Consider the following 22,484-nt stretch of genomic DNA (forward strand, 5'->3'; position numbering starts at 1 on the left):
ACAATGCGCAATGAAAAACTATTTGATACAAGAATGTTGAGAAGGGTGCTATTCAAAAGTAGTCAAGGATGATAATTTCATCATTAACATAGTCAAAATTTGTCTATCAGCTGACAAAGGAATCCATGAAAGTATATTCAAAACTTCACTAGAGATTTCTTGAAATCACAAGTGAGAAAAAGGGACACAATACAAAAAAAATTCCTCTTCGACAGAAACTGGTTACCAACTGTTTGACACAGTCACAACCTTCCATAAATGAAACTAACTTGTGTGGGAATGGGAATGAAATTTGACTCGTTAGGAGAGCTTACCACATCAACAGGAGAGCCAATACAAACTGAACAAGCCCCCCAGCACCAAACCTGATAAAAGACGAGTAAAAACATGAATTTCCAAAAGTGAATGTATAATCGAACGGTTCTGAAGACATTAAACAACCCATTATGATGAGACTTTCACCTGTTTGACTTGATCATAGCTAGTCAACTCGGCATAATTCATTTATTGTAGCATTACGTGCAAAATAACTTGGACCACTCACTCAGGAAAGCCCCAAGTCTCTCCTAGATTGTAAAATTTCAAAGGTTCAGTGAGAAACAAATATTTAAAATATTAAGCACTATTTGTTAAATACAACCTGTCTAACAATTGTCCAATAAGCAATATTTATCACAAGATCAATTGGATTTGACACACTACTTGCCAAGGCAACTAATTTTATTATAACGATCAAGTTAGGATGTCCAGTGGTCAAGAAGTGAACTGGAACGATACGATCTACTGACACCATCTACACAGCATCAGTCAAACCCACAAGTTCAAACATCCATGGAGAGCCAACCAGTTGTTTAGCCCAGCAAAAAATTTTCTTGGTCAAAGGAACATCTCCCATGAAAATTTCACCAACATACAAGGATTTAACCTGAAAATAAGGGATAAATATATATCTTTGGACGATCTCAGAATAAAATAATACAACATCTTTAAACTGTCATACCTATCTATCCATACCTCCAAAGTTACCCAACAATTGGGGGTGGCTGTGGGTGAAGGCCTTGGTGTCCGGTGGAACGATGCAAAGCTACAATGAAATGAATCACAAAGGAAAAGAAGAGACACAACATTGTTAGATTTGGTAAGTCTCACATAGTCCCACGTCAGAAAAATCAAGTTTGATATTTCATGTTTAAACTATAAATAAGGGCCTGGGCTTTGAAATCAGATGCATCACAAGAAAACATAATTGTTTGTTTTAGGTTTTTTTTGTTTAGTAGTTTCATGTTTTATGACCTAGGAACATCTTTTTAAGGTATTTGTAATAGTCCCTCTTTTATAGTAGTGATTTGCTCCTCCTTATTTATTTTTCTGTTTTATTATTTTTGTTGGATTGTCAAAATTATCCTTTCATAAATTTTCTAGGGTTAGCTCTAACAAACATAACTTTGTCATAGCAATTCTCCTGATTTTAAGTTATTTCTTAGTTAGTTCTTCATAAATTTCTTAGGTTGAGAAGCTTTTCCGCTTCCGTACATTGTGAGTTGAAATTTGTTTCCCTCTGTCTTTCTTTCTTTTGGTTGACCAAAAATTACTATCAGAAAACGTTGTTGCGTCCTGTAACCATGTCTACATAACTGCCATTCAATCTTGTATAAGCTCACAGTAAGTGACCTAAGAACCATACGTGCCGTATTTAGGAGAACAAGCCTGGAAGATCTTAGATCATTCTAAGATCTGTAGCGCAAGAAGAGAGAGATTCTCCGATCTCGATGTTATTGTTTCTTTCAACAAGGAAAGAATCTTAATCGCATCCATCCATTTGACGAGAAGAGCAAACGGAATACAAGCATCGAACAGAAGAAACAAATAGCAATATTAGTAAGTAATGGAAGAAGGGAAAGAGAACCATTTGCCCTCGAAAATCATCACTTCATTCAAGAAATAAGAAACCGTTTTACACATCACATCTACGTGCTTCATTCGGAGAGCTAGATCACTATAAGCATCAAACAGTAGCAAATAACCAGATCGGGAACCGACAGAAGAAGTCACGAAAAACAAAAAAAAGGGGGAAAAAGAAAACAAGAAAACCTCATATCTCAAAATTATTACACTCAAGAAGGAAACGATTTTGAAGATCGCATCGATCGGAGGCAAATAACAACATTAGTAAGCAATGGAATAGGTAACCATGAAGAAAGAACAAGAAACTCTCGTATCCCAATATTGGCAACCAAGAAACTCCCGAAACTATTACTTCTTTCAAGAAGGATTGAATCCTGAAGATGGTATCTATCGATTTGATCGGGAGAGCACAAAAGGACTTCAAGCATTATCCGATCAAAGAAAGATATTAGTAAGCGGTGGAACAAGTGACGAGAAGGGATGAAACCCAAGAAACCCTCGTATCTCTAAATTATGGTTTCTTTAAATAAGGAAAGAATCCGGAGATCGCATCGCATCGCATCAAATGATCGATCGGTAGAACTAGAGGACTAAAGGCAAGAAGCAAACGCAAATAACAAAAGGTAAGGCGGGTGATCGACAGTTACCTCCGCGAAGCAGCCGGCAATGGCGATGGTCGCTAACCTCCCGACGAAGGCGATCTCGATCTTGAAGCCGTGTTCGGCCATGGCTCGCCGCCACTCGCGGGGGCGAGGGAGAGACGGAGGCTCGGAGAGGGGAGATGGAGGAGGGTCGCCGGAGGAACAAGAAATTGGGGAAGGAGCATTTCTTGGGGAGGGGGGCTAATAAATAGGGAAGCTAAGATTTGGCGCCAGAACGCCTCGATCCAAAACGAAAACAGATGAGTGGAGCGGCACGGCCACCCGCATCGTGATTGGATATATATGGGACCCCCTTTACATCCACTCACAACGCTGGTGACCTCATGGGTACCGGTGACGCATATTGGAAGTATACTTGATGTGGAGACATATATATAATACTTTATTATATATATATTATATTAGCCACAGTTAGATATAATAGTTTTGTGTGTGTATATATATATATGTATATATATATATATGTATATATATATGTATGTATATATATATATATGTATATATATATGTATGTATGTATATATGTATGTATGTATGTATGTATGTATGTATGTATGTATATATATATATATATATGTATGTATATATATATATGTATGTATGTATATATATATATATATATATATATATATATATATATATATATATATATATATATATATATATATATATGTATGTATATATAATAGCCCCTTCTTATTGCATAAAAGCGATAGGTTGAAGAACACAAACACGCACAAAAGATGAAAAAGAAAACAGAAGCTCATAAGCTGGTAAAGTTTAGAACGCTATCGAATTTATGGGTCAATTCGATGCAAGTAGATGGCATCTTTACAACTAGCAAGAATGGATGGATGGTGTTGGATCCATGTCGCTTTTGTTGGTGGGAGTTCCTTTTCTCCTACCTCACCCGTGAGAAGAAGCTATTCCGTGTTTTTGCACTTCCCAAGGCATTGCGAACTTATGGAGACTTAGATGGTGACGATGGCAGGCGAAGACTGTGTGTCCTGTTGGGAGTACAAACTCGAAACACGGAATCAATGTCGTAGGACAGGGATGGAGCTACGACTGGTTGTGATGGGTGAAGATCCCCATCTCGGGTTGATGGAGGCAGGGCCCTGCATCATCAGCTTTTTGGCACAGTGGATGCATGTATCCACCTGAAATGGAGGGACCAAACACAGAGAATCCTGATCCATTTGTTTTGTTCTGAGTTAGATGGTTGGTCACTTTAGGTCTCGACGCAGATGCTGTCCAAATGGTTTATGAGACTATGGCTGCAACTAAAACAAGAAGAAAAATAAGGATTCATATGTTCTTTCTCATCCAACCTAACAGAACAAAGATGCATTGTGTGGTTTTGGTCTTAGAGTTGAACAGCTTAAATCTGCTTCTCTCTGTATTTAGTTTGGGAATCTCGACATGATGTAGCCTTAGGATGAGAAGCAGCAGCAAACATGGTATCGTTCGTATGGGATGAGTATGTTCAGTGGAACAACAACACAATACCAGTACCTTGTTTCCAGCAACAAAATGTGACTTTCTTCATTCCAATCAGCAAATGGGACGCTGACAAGATCCGGAGCAGATCTCCTACACTTTCAAAGGCCAAGAGATTAATTAGCAGGTTTCCGCATGTTGAAATAGCATTTTGTGGTCATGAAGTTTCATGACCACAGAGGATGACGGGAGAAGGATTACTAGCGCACACAGTACAACTTGGTTGTCCTGTATTTTGACTTCTTCTGCAGATGAGCACCGAAACCTGGAACCTTTGCTTGCATCCTTGTTGAGATTAAAAAGGAAGAAAGATAGGTAGTATGCAAGCAGTACATTAAAGCATACGTAGTCGTGTAATATATGCTAAGAACGCTCGGAGAAGAGACTGCAGATGAGCCAAAGCAAACGATGAGCAAATTACAGGAAGCATACCAAGGCAGAGAGCGAGGGAAGAAGCTAACTCATTTTGAGTTCCTTGCACCGTCCTGGCGAATCATGGAAGACAGAAGAAGCTGAGGGATCGGTAGATGATGACGATGAGTGAATGATGCCATGAAATGGCTGAAGGAGGGATCCAAAAGGATCGCATGATCCAAGCTCGCTAACACGATCGGATGGATGGAGAGAGAGAGAGAGTGTGTGTGTGTGGATCAATGCGATCCCTTTGGATGCTTCCTGGAGCCACAGGCGAACACATCAGAATGCAACAGTAAAGAGAGGTGTCCCCCTGGAGAACCAGGAATATGTGCCCTTTTAAAGACTCTCGCGCCCGATGCCTGTAGCTTCCTGTGACGTTTAGTTTATGGTGAAGTTACCAAAAAGCCCGCACATACAATTCATGCTTCTTCACGTCACCACAAGTTAATTACCTGAGGCAATCACATGGGGTTGCAGTCTCTCGAACTCCTCTCCTTCCCTTCGTTTCTCTCCTTGGAGTCATTCCGCGGCATCGATCGTAAGTCGGCTGCTGGTGCTGTTAATTTCAGCTACTGTGCTCTGGACTTGTGACTGTGTCGGCATAATATAAAACGCCTGCTGCCATGAAGATTTGGAGACCGTGAACCCTATGCTTCGTTGCGTTCTTAGTCCAAACAAGATTCAACATTCGCAAGATTACTGTTGCGTCCTGTTTGTCGGCAGTGTTAAGTGGAGGAAGACGGCAAGGTGACTACAGAGTGCAGATGGAACTTTTGCGGGTCAATTTGTTGTTTGTCCCTTATCGCTCAGTTGTTTCTCAAATGTGGTGAAATCATTAAAGCGGCGTCCATGGTGGTGGCCGGTGCTGTCGGAGTTGATTTGAAATGGTGGATTCATGGTACGCTCGCGCGGTGGTCATGGTGCCTTCTCGGCTGGACACGAATGCCAGTTCCAGCAACCTTTTGTCGCCCGGCTCTATCACCGCTGGGCCTCACGACCATGGAATCCTGCAGCGTATGTCTTCCCGACATTGAATGTCTTCCTCCGAGATGGAGCGAGCAGAGCCTGAGGCACCATCAAGTTTCAGCTGCCATGTTTCTGCAAATGGAGAAGGTTGTGGGTGTGGGACAACCAGTCGCTTCTCCCTCGCACATGCACTGCAATAAAGCCCATGTCCTCCGTTGCCATCCATCGAACGACCAGATGCCGCTGCGCGTCCTAGATACTCACTCTAGCTCACAACTTCCATGCCCACCACTTTTGTATCATCACCATTACTTTCCAGTGATGAAGACAATCCCCCCTTTCGCGCTTCGAGCAGGAAAGCGAGGCTCTCCGACAACTTCCATCCCTCGTTTTTCCGGTGTGCCATCATGACGACGCCGGTAAGATAATGTTGAAATGGTTGCAGAGAAATGCCTCGCTTCCTAATTTCCTGCTTCTTGTGGTCCATCTTCAACGCTTGCATGAATTGAAGTGGGCACCGAAGATGCCAGGGGTGGGTCGACCGGAAGGGCCCCTCCCCCCACCCCCCCTCCTCTCAGCAATTGCAGCTCGCTTTTCTTTTTCTTTTTCCCTTGATTGCTAATGATGTGAGGGTTGTCCTTTACACCACCTTTTATCATTTTCTACATGTAAGGATATGCTTTCCCTCTTTAAGTTACTAATAGATGTGGGAACTCCCATGACCATCGCGCTGTTTGTTTACAGCGTGAGGAAGCTCGTGATACATGGCCATCATCTGTGCAAACAATCTCTGTCTCTAGCGTGCCATCCTTCCTTGTTACAGTCTTCCTCTCTGAGAAAACACCTCCACTTGGAACCCCAAGGATCACGAAACGTTTTACGAGGTGGATTACCGAACACTGCTGCTTTGTATCGGAGGGTCTAACGTTGCTTGATTATAAGCGTGAAGAAAGCTGTAGGCTCTGCGACGATGATGATTACAATAAGCAACAAAAGAAACCCGAATGGATCATCATCATCATCTCATCAACCTGATTATTGAGATGTCGGATGCTGGCTAGTATAAACTCAATCCGATAGTGCAGCAATCAAGATGATATGATCGTCGCCAGCTTTGCATCCTTTGTTTAATGAGTACTAAAGCAAATGCAGATTCGCTTTCCTGATCTGATTCTGCAGCGCTCACATGATACATGTAGTATTTGGTCGCTCTACTTAAAAGGTAATTGGCCAAGATTGCAAGGCTGGTACTGCACATGTTCTTGTTGTTTTCAATCGTCTGGAGCTGATCTTTCGGCACAAAAGGGAACGACAGGATGACACATGCTATCTCTGTCCGATGCCAACCTAATGATGAGTACAGGCTATAAACAAACGGAGGGAGACTGGGAATCCGTCGTCCTGTATGCTATCACACACGCAAAGACAACTTGCGGATGGTGTTTGGAGGGATACGTCGAAGATTTGTTGGCCTTGTTTATGAACACGCTCTCTTCGAGCTACTACTACACACCCTCCTACAGCTCCACGAGAGATCCAAGCATGGTCCATCGACCAGCAGCCTACTTGATTTCCAGCCATGGATGGATGGCTCATGGGCTGAGCCACGACGATGCTGCCGAGCAGATCTTGGGCCAAGCGTCGTACGTGGATTCACTCCCACGTCATATCATTTTCTAGCCAGAGAGTCCATGGCGGCTCCCAGAGATCTCGGCACTCGAAATACTAGATCCTGGCATGTGCCATGCACGTATGTTCCCGGAGGAGCTTCCCTGTGCCATCTGCCACACGCACGAGAGGTGAGATCGACCGATGGGGTCATGCAGCCGTATCACTGTCGATCGCCGGAAGTGGCTCACGTGTTGCAGAAGGGAGTGAGCATTCTAGCATGCTTCTGCTTGACGACAACAAGTTGAATCTTGCTATCAAGAGCACCGAGTCCGCTTGATCATAACATAACCGTGTGGGATTTCTGAGGGTTTCATCCTCTCTGCCTCTGCTTGTTAACAGTGTCCAGCTACTACTTTTTGACAGTATGGAAATATGGCAAGCGATTACCTTCTCTAACATTACTACTCTCTTGGAGCTATCTGGCTCGTGACCAGCGGCAAAACCAGAACTTTGCATTCGGATTCCTTGCACGCATCAATTTCCTCTTTGGTCTGCGTGCAAGTTTTCATATGCTTTGTGTTCTTTCATCCTTCCTTGTCTGCTAATATGATTGATTAGGGTATACAGGTCCCCCGGACACCATCTTCTGCTCTGCTCTGCTCTGCTCTGACAGGAGGAAACAAACAGGACAAACCTGAACCTTATCTCTCGGCCTCGACTCTGTCGGATCTCCAAGCCAGTTGCGGATCATGATCATGACAAGCAGTAATCGAGACGTATCCACCATCTCCCTTTCATGGACAACTCTATAAAGCATCACCATCGTCGTCTGTACCGATCCGCCTGCATTATGTAGCATCCCTATTGTCTCTCAAGATATTTGGCCAATGAAACACCAACACGTAACTGCTTGCTAGAAATTTGCTCTCCCCCTCCCTGTAAGACAATATGTTATCCGTTGAAGAAGAAACACTAACAAGTTTCTATCCTACGGGCCATCAACTCCTGTAGAGATCCTTTAAATATATGAAGTTGTTGAGGACAAAACCAAGTAAACTATGTATGTTATACAGCAGGAGAACGTGCATGGCTTAAACATGGTGGTTCTCAAGGAACACAGGTGGTGCAACAATGTCAACCGGCCGCCATAATCTATTGCTTCATCAGTTCCCCATGGTTCGATGTTCGAATGACGTCTTCTCAACGCATCAACCGTAGGCCCTGGAAAGAGAGCAGCTCAAGCTTCATCTGAGCTTAATATGATTCACAGCGCATGCATGTCTCTTTGCAAAATCCTGTTGGTGGTGCGAGCTACACCTTCGTGTTGTCACTATAAATTGAAGCGGCAGACGCTGATCCACGAGCGACATGAACGCAAACAAGGTCGGTGATTTGCTGGGATCGATCTAAGAACATGAGCTGTCCATTGGGGGCGTGGTTGGTGCAGGTCCCGACAACCACGGCAGCATGTTGGGCCTACAGATCGTTCCTGTGTGATCCTGTTAAATTAGAAATGTGAAGAAACTTATTGCCGAGAGAGATTTCAGCAGAGCTCAAAGATTTGTTTAGATTGCGTGGAGAAGAGTCAGCGAGAGAGGTTGAAGCATGCGGCAAAAGGGAGCGTGCGGCCACGACTCGATGAGCCGAGACATGGCCCCATCGCATTCTTATACTATTTCTCGCCACCCCGCAAGCCTTTTGCTGAGGCCGACGACAGCATCCTATGAAGAGAAAACGAGAACAGAGCAGCGGTAGGAAGTAGCAAGGAAGTTTCCAAGGAGGAGGAGGAGGAGTGCTTAAAGTTTTCCGGCTTCTTTCTTCTCCCTTCCTTCTTTCCATGAGGAAGCTGTGGCCCAACCTGGACCGGGAAGATGGACTGGACACCGTCCTGGAGGTGCCAATCCCGGAGGAGATGTTCCTGTCCGGCGACAGCTCCAAGAGCAGCAAGACGCTCTGCACCAACGTGAAGGCCTGGGTGCGGCCGCACGTCGACCGATCCCCGCCGTCGCCCATCGGCCGGGGAGCGGAGCTCCAGCTCATGCTCGGCGTCATCGGTGCGCCGCTCGTCCCGTTACCCGTCCAGGCGTATAAATCCACCCTCATCCGCGACATGAAGGAGGACCCTATCGTGAGACTCCGACCAACGTTTTCTTCGCAATCACGTCTTGTTTCGTTGATGTCTTATGCCTCGTCCCTTTTGCACTGCGAATGGCAGGAAGTCTCCATGGCTAAATATATCGTGCAGCAGTACATCGCGGCGTCGGGAGGGGAGCAAGCTTTGAACGCGATAAACAGCATGTACGCCATGGGGAAGGTCCGGATGACGGCGTCGGAGTTACCCAAGGGGAACGGCGGCGGCCACGGGGACGCCACCGACGGCAAGAAAGCGAAGAAGTGCGGCGGCGCCGGCGAGATGGGCGGCTTTGTGCTGTGGCAGAAGAAGCCAGACCTGTGGTGCCTGGAGCTGATGGTGTCGGGGTGCAAGATCAGCGCCGGGAGCGACGGCAAGGTGGCGTGGAGGCAAACCCCATGGCACCAGTCTCACGCCTCCCGTGGCCCACCTCGCCCCCTGCGCAGATCTCTTCAGGTTCGTATCTCTGTTTCTCTCGCTCGTCGCCACCGGCTTGACTCAAACTAGGAGACGACGCCACGGCGGTCCCTTTCGTTTGAAGGCTGGAACACATTCATGTTCTGATTCCACGTGCTGAGTGCAGACGGACACCACATGGCGGTGTTCGTCGCTGGGAGATGTTATGTGAGGCATCACATGCATGACAAAGCTGAGCTTAATACAGAACCAAATCCAACACACACCTTCTTCGTCGTCTGACACAGGGACTTGATCCGAGATGCACGGCCAATCTATTCGCCAACTCGGTGTGCCTGGGCGAGAAGACCATCAACGGGGAGGACTGCTTCGTGCTGAGGCTGGACGCGGAAGCGGCCACCTTGCGAGCCCGAAGCAGCAGCAGCGTGGAGATCATTCGGCACACCGTGTGGGGCTACTTCAGCCAGCGGACGGGCCTGCTGGTCCAGCTCGAGGACTCCCACCTCCTCCGGATCAAGTCCGCCGTCCAGGAGAGCGTGTACTGGGAGACCACCATGGAGTCGCTCATCGAGGACTACCACCCCATCGACGGCGTCAACATCGCCCACGCCGGGCGCACCAGCGTGTCCCTGTTCCGGTTCGGCGAGACCAGCGATGGGCACACGCGGACGCGGATGGAGGAGACGTGGACCGTGGAGGAGGTGGACTTCAACATATGGGGGCTCTCCATGGACTGCTTCTTGCCTCCGGCGGACCTCAAGGAGGAGAAGGAGGGCGGTGACGTTGGCGGAGTGGCGGCGGCGGCCACCAAGAGTGCGCGTCCACCTTTCAGGGTCCAACCGGCCGTCGCTAGGATCGGGATTTCGCAGGTGGCAGCGGTCGACGTAGATGAATCGGACTCGACGTCGACGGAGGAGGAGGATGGGAGCCAATGACTGCCGCATCAGTGAAGAGAGTGATTTGATCAGTGTAAATACTGCATCAATGTAGACAAATTTTGGAGTGCTGGGGATTATTATTAGGCGAAGCTCTCCATCTCTCTCTTCCGGTCTAATCAATTTCGGATGAATCGAGGCAATGTCCAAAGCTCGTCTCCAACATGTAAATGTTATGCGTTTATAGTCATTCAACTTCGGATGTAATTGAATAACCTAATGATTCCAACAATCTTGGGCCACGTTTCGGCAAGGAACATCCACACGATGGATACATCCAAAACAAGATTTGATGGTAGGACGTGATCGATTTCGATCAACTCCACAGGGCAGAGTCCTCAACCCTTCGTCTTTGTTGTACGCATGGACGCGCGACGAAGCCCAAAAGTTAGTAGCTCACCAACCATGGGAAACATATGGGGCGGTCGGTGTGACTCGCGGCCGCCCTTGACCAACATGTAGAGCCAGCTGCCGCGGCAGCCGACTGCTTCCACCGTCGTCATATAAATCCATCGATGGTCGACTACATCTCTGCGTTTGGTCCAATCGATGGTCGACTACATGAACCGGGTTTGGTCCCCCGACCTGCGAGGTCACGTGGACCGCACCGAACAGGGCAATGCCTTGCGTCGTACGCATCGGGAACGACGTGACGACGGCGAGAGCCACGGAGCGGGCATTCATGGCTGCCTTCAACGGACCACGGCCATGCATCTACAGAATCGAAAGGTGGCGAGAAACGCGCCCACGACTCGCATACGACGAATGCATAGTCATGAGAAGGTAAAGCAGAAAGGACACCGATCGCGGTTGCACTGCCGTCCGATGGTAACTGCAGCCGATTTGACCGGGGCGGAAAGGACGGAGAAGACGGATGGGTAAACCGAAGGCCTCGAGAGCACCACGCACGGCAAGACCCCACGCTGCCTTGGCTCGTCAAGCATCGATCGCCTCCGCACATCGCTCGAGAACACTCGTATTCAAAGACAAGCTGCTGCAGAAGACACACAATCGATGTGGTTTGGCGAGCGACAACAAAAAGGAGGGATGGATGTTAATTTCTTATCGCAAAACACCGATCCCACACTGATTCTTCGCCACAATGACACATCCATGACGATTATTTCCGCCTACGCTGCCGCCTCCTTCCCTACTGCTGTTGCTCCTATTAAGACACTAATCTTTTCCTTCTCTCCTACGCGCTATGCTAAGAGCTGACGCAAAACATCAAGAGTGAGTCGCAAGCAAGTCAATAGGTCCATTCCTGGGGGAGTCCAACCTCGTGGGCCACGACTGCTGCTGCTGCAGCGGCGGTCGGCTGGGCTCCGAGGTGGTGGTGCTTCTTGGTCTGATGCGATGGCACCGCGCTGCTTGGACGGATGCGAGCATCTGCCGGACAAACGAAAAGATAATTACGCACGCAATCGACGGACACAAACGCATCAGGACAGTAATTACCATGACCGACCACAAGGCGACCAGGGAAGGCCGGCCGTCCTGCTAACACCTCTAGGTTCAGGTTCGAAGCTTGAACCTTCCTCGCAGGAACCAGCGCGGTCGGACGACCTACCAACATCACGAAACCGCAAAGATGATATTAGGCGATGACGCCAGGAGGATTGAGGGTGTTACGACGCTATGCGCTAAAGACAACAGATGGCTGGCACTGTTTGTGACCAAGGACAGAGGAGGAATGCGGCAGAAGAGAGGCACGAGAATCCTCGGACCCAGGAGATCGATGTGGCGCAGCGCTTTACCAGTGGTTTTCCTCGGGTCGAGCACGTTGCAGACGGACCGGGGAAGGAACACGCCGGTGCCGATGGGCTCCTTCCGCGCGTGGGAGCCGTCGAGGAACAAGGTCGGCATTCCGGCCACTGGTTGCGGCGGTCGCTGCTTCGGCAGCTGTGGCTCTCGAAGTGGCGGCCACGCGGAGGGCGACAGATCCAAAGGCCACCCGCACCGGCCCTCCCCGTCCCGTCCACCGCAACATCTGGCTTTGCTCTGCCTCCCCCATGCCGCCGACAACTGCTGATTCATCGTTTGCTGACGCTTTAGGTGGTAAAACTGACACAACAGTAACGGAGGCCACAGACCATAAGAACAAAGCAGACACGAGCCCGGGGGGGGGTGGGGGGACAATGGAATGAAAGAGTATGAGACTCACTCGAGCTGCTTGCAGTTGCTCAAGGGTGAAAACCGGCGTGGAGGCGTCGTAGCCGTCATCGATGTTCCTCGAGATCGCGAACGTAGCCGGTAAGGGCAGCCTCGGCGGACCGAGGACCCCACGGTCGTACACGGTACGGTGACGGCCGAGATCGCCGAGCCGTCTTAGCAGCATCACCTGGTCCGCCGCCTCACAGAGCAGGTCGCAAGGGTCGTCCTTGCTGCGCTGCGCCAGCGGGGACGAGGACGGCGGCGACGACACCAGCGAGGGGCCGTTGGGGCTCCCCTTGTTGGAGGTGGACCACGCGCAGAGCGTGGACTGCGGCGACCGCGCCATGGCCTGCGGTAGCGACGAAAACCAACCCCTCCAAATCACTGGATCTGAAGCGGAGGAAGAAAGAAAAACCGGCGACACGAGAGACAGCTCTCTACCTTAGCATGCTCCGGAGCCGCAACGGGGGCGTCCTCGTGGGCGCAAGGAAGGAAATAGCGAGCCATCTGCTGGGCGAGCCCAGCCACGTCGTCGACGGTTTCCCCACCGTTCTTGGGTCCTCCCTCGAGGAAGAAGGCATCGCAGAGGAAGTGAGAGGGCAGCCAAAGCTCTTCACCTCGGTACTCTTTCGCCATCACGCACGCAAACAACCGGAGGAACGCTTCTTCTCGATCCGGGCGCCGGCGGAAGTGTAAGCGGAGAGGGGGCTTGAAATAGCAAGAGGAGGGCAGTTGGGTGCGTTGGGGGGGAGTGGGTTTGCGGGCTGCGGAAGGAACAATTATGCTACCACTCGCCGCGGCCACAAGTAGCTTCAAGCTCGCTTGAGTCCGCCGGAAATGGTCGGGCCATTCCAATTTACGGCGGTTGAATGAGTGGAGTAGTCCGGGTTGGGTCAACAGATCTCGGACGAGTGGCCATGTGGCTGTGGCTGGTTGATGACACCATTAGTTTACTTTGCATCGCAGGGAGCGGACGTGACGTCGAAGGAGATTAACCACACAATCAAAAATTATATTACGAAAGAATTGCGCAAATATATTTAAATGAATGTAACATTTATGTGCATGAAAGCTCTCCATCGATGGCTAGAGGGATTATTGCTTCCTAGTTGATGATATATATAAAAATCGAGATTAAAAATGTAAAAGTCAGCAACAAAAAACGAAAGATAAAATCAAAATTAACAGATTGATGATGATGACAGAGGTTTAACGTGAAGTAGATGAGGATGGGTGGATTAACAATCCAGTAAACAAAAAAAAAAAAGAAAAAGAAAAGTAGTTTAGGTCAACAGAATTCCTTAAGAGGGTTATGATTGAGCATAATAGCACCTGCCTGCCTTTGCTTCACTCTCAAGTTGGAAGATTACAGAAACCAAAGCCTGTTTATGATTTTTTTGGTCTAAGGAGAGAATCCATCTTTTGCTTTAATAACAACAACCCCTTTTGGTGAATCAAATGATACATCAAACTCTGTATGTTGTTATCATGTACCTGTGCGGCTCTTTTGATCATACGGTATGCCGCCACTCTTCGTCCTAATTATTGTGTTGGGAGCTAAAAACTTGTAAGGAGACTTTAAACCAACCTTTTTATCTGATTATTATTATTATTATTATTATTTTCTCTTAAGAATAAATGGCGAAAGAAACTCGTTGAAAATTTTATGATGAGGATTTAAAAAATATTCAACCTATATGAACAAAAAAACCTTTTTATTTAGTTTAAGATTACTTAATCGAATCTATCATCAAAGCATGTAAGTTTGGGATGTGTTACCATCAGAAAATGTCCGGAGTGGTTGCTCAACCAAAAGCCACGGTTGACGGGGGTGAGAGCGATCTTTTACCGACACTCGACCTAAACCTTCTGCATCCAATGGAATAATAATAGGCTGCACACACAGCTTCTTCACAACTTATGATTAGGTCTGGAGACACTCTACTTACCCATGTCATCCGTCTTTGCTGTAGAGTAGAAATTGCAAGCGTGATCCATGTAGAGTAGAAATTGCAAGCGTGATCCTTTTTGACTTGCTGCCACTGCAACTCTGGACACAATCAACCATTCTTAATCAGATAATAACTAAGGTTTCAAGGGAAAGTGAGCTAAATGCTTCTGCCGCATGCCTATGCGTACTCCGGTGATGTAAAGCCAACAGACTGCAGCAGCATGAGGATACTTGAAAAAGGGGCCTGCAAATGTTGCAGCATGAACGAATGGCCAACCATGAAAACTTTTCAAGGATCAAGCTTTCCTTTCCCATATACACAACAGCTGCTACTTGTGAATTTGATCAAGCTATTCTTGATGCACTTCGGCACTGCCGTAAACTAAGTTACCATGGCACAATCCAAGCAACCACATTCTGCCTGATCGCTCCAACAACAGGAAGACAGACAGAGCAGCAGTCTAGAAATAGACCGATTTCCCTGATTATATCCGCTACACTAACTTTGTCTTCGAGGCCAGAACATTAATACCAAACTCTGTGACTAAATCAGTACTGTATACGAGTGAAATTGCTTGCGGCTTCCAGGAAACACCGAAAGAATGCTTACATGCACGCCCATCGATCGACTGATATGTACACATGCATATGGTTGAAAGACTAATGATTCTATCAAAATTGCAATGATTTTCTGCAAAGGAATGTGCCTCATGTTGGAGATTCAGCAAGAACCAAGGTATGCCACCAACCGCATGACACGTTCTTGGGCCGGAGGTTCTCCATAGGAACCAAAGCAGGGATGTTTCTGTCGATCGCATCCCCTAAACCAAGCTGTGAACAGAAAGACAAAACACTAAACCTAAATCAAGAACAAAAGGTTGAAGCAGGATTTTTGTTGCACGAGATATGTGATACCTGACCATATTTGTTCCATCCCCAGCAAAATACCTGTCCATCATCTGCAACGCCACAAGTGGAAGAATCACATAGTTTGTCAGTTCAAGCTCACAAAGAGATGTTCCAGAAGCGGCATCCGCTGATGTAGTTTAGTTATGGCTGAAGTGCTTCACGAAGAAAGGACATGCATGACTACCAATTAAAAAGATAAACTGCAACAACAAAAAAAGAAAGCTCGCCAATTCTGATAAAACACCTATGTTGATATTGTAGAAGCAGCACATGACAGTTGGAATGAGGTTGTCTGCATAACTTTTGTTCTAAGCATGTTAAACAAATATCAGTAGATACTTTTGTGACAGAAACATGGGAAATTGCTTCTTCAATTAAATTATTTAGTTTTTATCGTGTTAATATGCCTAACATACATCTCACTTGAGTGAGGGGGAGACATTGTACAACCACCATTTAAATTACATTTGACATAAGTTTCTATTGCAAAATTTTGGAATGTGTTTGGGTTCCACAATAACATTCAAGTGTGGAGTGCGCATATGGGTTGGAGCAGTCTAAAGGACAAACTAGCATGATAAGATGGGCTCAAGGTAATACCTGTCATCATGGCATTATGACGTGCTCCACAGGAGACCAATTTGGCGTTCTTGTTCTCCAGACATGGAGCATCCAGTAGCTTGGGTAGAGTCTGTAACCACAAGCATGCTATGAGCACCAATATCAAATCATTGAAAGTCATCTTTATTCAAAAATATCTAAAGTTCTTAACATAATCCAAATTAATGGCCGTAGTTATAGTTCCTGTCTTCGGCCAGATATATTCTAGTTACACCTATGGCTTATAAAATAACCTACAGGAAAAAATTTAAAGAACTTGATCTATGAAAAGCAGCTTTGCTCTTTACCATATTTCCGACCCATTTCTTAGCAAAATTTCATGCTTCTTTTTGGATGCTTTGCATATGATTAGCGCACTGGGTTCCTTTTTTTCATCAAAATAAGTCAAATTGTAGAGGGCACAGGTTTCAAGTTCTGTGTGGAATCTGTCCACTAATGGAGCATGCTTAGGTCTCTGGTGATACATGTAACTCCTCTTTTTGTCCGAATGGAACATGCTAAAATGGAAAGATCCAGCTGTCAGTGCATCTGTTGAACATTTCAAAAAAAAAAAAAAAAACAATGTTGGGTGCCACTGCAAGCTACATATGGTACTTTAGAGTTTATCACAGTGTTCCTTTATCCTTTATTTTCTTCATGGGTCTGTTATATTTCCACATGCAGGTAGTGCCAAGAGGGGTTTAAATTAGGAGGGGAGGAATGCCGAAGAGGCTTGAACATTTACAGCTTCCACCATATTTCTTCTATTTTAAATTTGGAAGTCAAAGTAGTTGCAAATAAACTCCTGGCATGCTGCAATAGGCAGCCATGAGACATTGCATCTTGCCATTATGCAAAGAATGTAAGAGTAGATTGCAATAGAATTGCAACGAAGACAGACCTCAGCTTGATCAGAACCAGTTCCTAGTTGCCCAAACTGATTCCCACCAAACGAATACACACCACCATCAGCAGATGTGCATACTGTATGCCACAGGCCAGCAGCAACTCCTTGTATTGTGACACCCAAAAGTGATGATACACATGTTGGACTCAGCTCATCATCGGTACTTCCTTGTCCACACTGAAAAAAGGTGGAATATAAGAAGGAAAAGGAAGAAAAAGAAAAGACAAGAATCAGTTAGTTCTGTCCTCAGATATTGAAAAGTAAATCCACAGTCAATATAAAACAAAGACAATTTCCCATGTTACAGTGGACCTCATCTTCAACATTACAATGCTTTTTCTCCATCTTTTCTACAATTCCTACATGTCAATCCTGGAGAGCAGTTAATACTTAAAATAGAGCAAGGATAAGCTAAAAAAGAATCAGATTGAAGAGCAAGATACCCGAATTACAAGGTTATCATATTCCAAACCAGCAATTCCTTCCATGTCTGTGAATTTCTATACTGACTCATTAAGACAATAAAAAGGTAGCATTACCCACACTACCATATCCAACATGAATGAGAATAGAATTGGTTGTTGAACTCGATTTGAGATCAGAATTATGACAATGTCAAGAAATAATCTACTGAAATATCACATATAAACTGTCTTAATACAACCTTGGATTACAGTTAACTTAGATGACCAGGGAAAAGGCAACGTACTCCAGAAAGTAGAAAGCCTTTTATACAGTCACTTGGTATATCTAAAAAACAAATATCTTTTAACATCAGGAGACATGTGAGGATGTCTTTGCATCGATATGTTCACTACAATAACATGAACTATCTTTCTCATTTCAAAGGTGAAAATATAGTAAACTACACCAGGATGATGTAAGTTAAAATGAGCACATGTGCCAGAATACACTGTTCAGTTATTGATTGCAGAATACACAAGCCACCATTTCTTTATGTGCTTGTTTGTATGGACATGCTTACTAACAGTCTCGTGACAAGTTATAGAATTTATGATTGTGAAGCTGGCAGAAAAAGTATGGCTGCACATTCGGACCACAAGTGCTAATGACCTATCGATTGAAGGAATAGGATAAATGAGGCATCAACATAATAACAAATTGATGATTTGTTTAACAATGATGGGATACTAACTAAAGAAAGGATCCAGTAGTGCAAAATACTGACTACACATCAAAATTGTAAAGAACCTCAATTAATGTAAGAAAATAAAGTAACAAAACAACTGTGTGTCACCTGTAGTGACAGCATATTAAGCATTTCTAACCTAAGATGACATCATTTCTTTGTTAATACTGTTGCAGAGTCTTGGCCATCAATCAATCAGCCGGCTCATACAAGTCAGTTGCTATGTGTTTGTGTGTGCATGTATGGGTCATTGGTTTCGTGTTTTTATCCTCCTTTTTCCCTTTTTTACCATCAAAAGAACATAAAAACACCTAGATTTTAACAATTAGCAGACAATAAGAACACTACTTCTTGCCCTCTTTAATAAAGCAGGAATATCTTTAATAATAGGTAATATCTATCATAGTCCCTAGTCCCTACGAAATTCCAATAAAAATTGATAATCACGAGGAAAAATGCCGTAACATCAATTGGATTATCAATCAATCTGCAAAAGAGATAAAGTGGTGGCTAACCTGGCCATAAAGTCCCCATCCGAAAGTAAGTAGGGCTCCAGTATCTGCAAGTGCAAAATATAATAATGAATGGAACTGTAACAGTTAGAAAAATGATCAATCAAGACGTGCGAGGAGATGGAACATCTATTAGCTACTGCCAACTCATTATCTGACATCCTAGAAACTGGATGCAGATTAAATTCTAGTCAAGAATTACAACATATAAATTGAATTGATTAACAGTTAGAAGAGTACAAAGTTTTAGAGCTTTGAAGGTAGAGCATATGCAAGTTGTAAAGTGAAGAGAGATCTTTCGTTAGAAAAGGGATATGCATAAAAGACAGCAGAAATATGCATGAGTTCGGAACAAAATTTGTTGTCATTAAGAATAATTACCTTTAAAATATTCAACCCCCATCATGTAATTGTCAGCTTTGGAACTAGTTCATGATCTGCTATAAGACATGCTAGATCCTATATTCTCATCCTCTGTCCAATTTTTACAACATCAAGCCACAAATTTGCCTCCATCCTTTGCAATAACAATAGTTCATCAAGTTTCCGTACTCAAACAATTAACTAAACTGAACATAGCTAAAATATAGGAAATAACAATTTTATTTTACGATTACTTGTTAAATCTTGCCTTCAAATTGCTAATCCACAAGCTGTTCACCTTGTCTGTGTTCTCATCTGTCATATGAATTTGCCTTTTAAATCAACTTGCTTTGCTTTATTTCATTAAAGCATAATTTTTAGTAACCATTTACACATTGCAATAGGCAGAGGCCTATTCCTTTGCTGCTAGTATGACAAAAAAAATTGTTGCCAAAAATTAACATGTTGTGATATGCTAAATACCTGCCTACCTTCATCTTCACATATACTTATTACTGTCAAAGTAGTCAGCCAAAGACAATTTGTACATCATGCATGCATGGTTGTCCAATTGACACAACACACACACATATACAAATGCATGTATCTACATAAGCAGAATGCAGGAATAATCCTCTCAATTTTTCGAACTAAAGAAATGATTTTTAATAATATGTTGATAGAAACAATTCAAATATCACTAGAAAATTGAGACAATGATGGAAAATTTTGTGGCAGATAGGGAGTAGCAAATGATTGCTAACCTGTAACTGCAACACTGTGACGACCCCCGCAAGCAATGGCCTTCACACAGCTTCCTATGAGTTTATATGCCTGTCCATCTGAGCTTTGTTTCCCTTTGGCAGCTGGTGATGATCGGTCTTTATTGAAAGAAGCTGATTCTATACAAGGTACAGGATGAGGAGAAGACACATTCCGGATACGAGTACCCAAACCAAGTTGCCCTTCTCCTCCGTAGCCCCAACCCCACACCTGACCTACATCTGAAACTTTGCAAAAAATTCAACTCATTAGTAGTTGGTTCTCCTTTAAGTTAGAAACCTAATCAGAACAGTAAAGAAAAAAGTGAAAAAAAAGGCAAACTACTGAAATACATAGAAAAGTTGATAACTGTATAAAACTTCTACTCAAGAAAATTGACTTACCCGACAATGCTAGTGTATGTCGTCCACCAGCAGCAACACCAGTGATATGGATACCTACATTAAGAGTTACAAGGCATGGAGGTGCCGAAAGAGCTTCTTCACCAGAGGATGAGCTTTCGGGTCCCATTTTAGCTGAAGACAACTTTCTTCGCTTCGTATTCTCATCACCACCTCTACTATCAAAACCTGACAGGGTTCCACTAGCTCTTGAGCCCTGTGATCTGGGACTCACTGTCGTGGAGAAACCACAAATACGGATCTAAGATAATGTCAAATTAATGAAGCTTTCTTTTTCTATCTCGAATCTTCAGAAAAAAGAACTCATATTACCTTGATCACTTAACAATCCACTGTGTCTTTCTTCTTTTTCTGAGGTTCCACCAGAGGAAGACTGATCTCTAGTGATCCTGCCAGTAGGCACACACTCTTTCCATCCCCATGTGTAGACCTCTCCTTGAGCTGGCCTAGGAAGGTAAAATTTAAGTTTCCAAAAAGCTCTACGGTAGGTATATTTGTAAGATTATGCATAATAAAGCATATATCTTTTGATCCAAGACAACGACACTCTTTTTACTCTCAAGAAAATATGAAAAGAATATGGATCATGTCCATCGCAATGTTTCAATTTTGTACTTTTATCCTAATAGATAAGGAAGATCAGATATCAATAAGAAGTAATAGGCATATCACCAGTGACTGCAACACAATGAGCCCATCCTGCTGCTGCCATAATTATGGGCACCTCGGTTGGGAGGTCAAATATTGCCGGAGTCTCCTGATAAACGCAAATGTGAAATTTATTCATTAAAAAATAAATCCAATTTTCAAACAAGAAGAAGTAAATAAAAAAAATATACAAAATTCTGGTTAATTCAAAAGATGGCATGACTACCTCATGCTTCCCCGATGTAACATAGCTTTGACCCATGTCATCGGTAGAACCCCATGTATATAGCTTGCCTGACTCTGAAACAAGAGAGAAGACGGCGTGACAGGTCATTACTCGGTCAACATTCAGTTCTAATAAAATCAATCAGCAAACAAATTTCTAAGGCTACGTTACTATCAAAGATTACAAGGTCTTCAGATTTTTAAGAAAAACGACACCAAATTTCAAAAGGATTGGTATTGCCATTGAAATGGAAAAGCATTCCCAACTGTGATTATAATGTTATCGTTCAAATAACTGTTTTTCAGCAGCACTTAAGTTGCGCTTAAATCAATTAAGATAAATAAAGTTTTTACTTAAAATCACGAGAAACTAAGACCACTCTGAGCCACACAAAGACTATCCTGCTTGTGAGGATATAAACAAAGGACAATAAGAAGACCATTATTATCATCAAAGACATGCGACCATTATTATCATCAAAGACATGCCTTAATATGGTATAAAGGAAAAAATACTTACAAATATTATCTAAAATAATGGAAAACATTAAAAAAGGAAAGGCAATCGAATTCCAAATAATCATTTCGATGGCCAAGAGAAGAATGCAACTCAAAGAACGAAGGCTATCAAGATGAGGAAAGCCAACTTCATCAAAGGCAAAGGAAGAAAAATATATCTCGTTTAAAAAAAATGAGGGCTGCAAAGTTAAAAGCCCGACAGATCTCCACGAACAAGCATCTAAAGATCAAGGATTTCGTCTCTGACAGGAAAGGAACCAAAAACGAAACGGAAGAGGCAGACAGAGAGTAGAGGCAGAGGTCAATACCAGAGATGGCCATGGCAAATCCGCATCCTCCGCCACTGACGTCCCGCCACCGGTCTCCTGCGGGCGAATCCGGCATTCGGACGGCCACCGGGTGAAGCAGAGGCGATCTCTGCGGCGACACTCCAGGGAGGTAACCCCACATCAGCACCGTCTTATCCCTCCCCTTCTCCTCCATCGTCTCCTCCACCACCATCATCTCCTCCTTCCCATCCTCCTCCATCTCCTCCCCTCCTCCTCCTCCTCCGCCTCCTTCCTCCTCCCCAACATTCATCTCCCTCCTCCCAATCCACCTATCGCTCTATCAACCGATCTCCTCTTCCCTTTCGCGGCTTCCGTTTTCCCTCGATCTCCTGACGTCGACCTGGAGCTCCGCTGCTGTTTGCACCAACAAGAGGACTCGACGACCACCAAGACTGACCAAGGGGGGGAAAGAGGCCAGGACAGCCCTAATTCGCCCGCATCCGTTCGTGCATCACCAGGCTGTCCACGTAGGACGCCCCGAGATGTGGG

General features: G+C 44.8%; 3 protein-coding genes and 1 long non-coding RNA gene across 14 annotated transcripts; 1 reads left to right on the forward strand and 3 right to left on the reverse strand.

Annotated features, from left to right (window-relative positions):
• Positions 1-95: 95 nt before the first annotated feature.
• LOC108952844 (uncharacterized) lies at positions 96-2,901 on the reverse strand. The gene is made up of 4 exons (XR_010513735.1): positions 2,553-2,901; positions 1,015-1,084; positions 463-925; positions 96-365 (listed from the first exon to the last, which is right to left on the reverse strand). It is a non-coding gene; the product is annotated as an uncharacterized LOC108952844 (long non-coding RNA).
• A 5,445-nt stretch (positions 2,902-8,346) lies between these two features.
• LOC135674838 (uncharacterized) lies at positions 8,347-10,776 on the forward strand. The gene is made up of 3 exons (XM_065185065.1): positions 8,347-9,189; positions 9,277-9,648; positions 9,897-10,776. Exons 1-3 carry the CDS (start codon positions 8,899-8,901, stop codon positions 10,542-10,544), a joined length of 1,311 nt encoding a protein of 436 aa, XP_065041137.1. The 5' UTR covers positions 8,347-8,898; the 3' UTR covers positions 10,545-10,776.
• Positions 10,777-11,586: 810 nt separating this feature from the next.
• On the reverse strand, positions 11,587-14,969 carry LOC103986112 (uncharacterized). 8 transcript variants are annotated; one of them, XM_065185060.1, is made up of 9 exons: positions 14,828-14,966; positions 14,648-14,748; positions 14,478-14,567; positions 13,140-13,627; positions 12,709-13,047; positions 12,302-12,608; positions 12,013-12,110; positions 11,824-11,933; positions 11,587-11,758 (listed from the first exon to the last, which is right to left on the reverse strand). In XM_065185060.1, exons 1-9 carry the CDS (start codon positions 14,962-14,964, stop codon positions 11,752-11,754), a joined length of 1,677 nt encoding a protein of 558 aa, XP_065041132.1. In that variant the 5' UTR covers positions 14,965-14,966; the 3' UTR covers positions 11,587-11,751. The 8 variants fall into 8 exon arrangements, with proteins under 8 accessions (XP_065041132.1, XP_065041131.1, XP_065041129.1 ...); XM_065185059.1 differs by having other exon boundaries at positions 12,003-12,110; XM_065185057.1 differs by having other exon boundaries at positions 11,587-11,933.
• Positions 14,970-15,190: 221 nt separating this feature from the next.
• LOC135674837 (ultraviolet-B receptor UVR8-like) lies at positions 15,191-22,377 on the reverse strand. 4 transcript variants are annotated; one of them, XM_065185062.1, is made up of 11 exons: positions 21,975-22,377; positions 21,149-21,222; positions 20,947-21,031; positions 20,587-20,715; positions 20,257-20,487; positions 19,855-20,094; positions 18,731-18,774; positions 17,060-17,242; positions 16,159-16,249; positions 15,565-15,608; positions 15,191-15,480 (listed from the first exon to the last, which is right to left on the reverse strand). In XM_065185062.1, the coding sequence occupies exons 1-11, from the start codon at positions 22,243-22,245 to the stop codon at positions 15,358-15,360; spliced, it is 1,515 nt and encodes a 504-aa protein (XP_065041134.1). In that variant the 5' UTR covers positions 22,246-22,377; the 3' UTR covers positions 15,191-15,357. The 4 variants fall into 4 exon arrangements, with proteins under 4 accessions (XP_065041134.1, XP_065041133.1, XP_065041135.1 ...); XM_065185061.1 differs by having other exon boundaries at positions 19,855-20,100; XM_065185063.1 differs by lacking the exon at positions 15,191-15,480 and having other exon boundaries at positions 15,576-15,713; positions 19,855-20,100; positions 21,975-22,362.
• Between the last annotated feature and the right edge of the window lie 107 nt (positions 22,378-22,484).

This window comes from Musa acuminata, chromosome BXJ1-5 (genome assembly GCF_036884655.1).
Source record: "Musa acuminata AAA Group cultivar baxijiao chromosome BXJ1-5, Cavendish_Baxijiao_AAA, whole genome shotgun sequence".
NCBI lineage: Eukaryota > Viridiplantae > Streptophyta > Magnoliopsida > Zingiberales > Musaceae > Musa > Musa acuminata.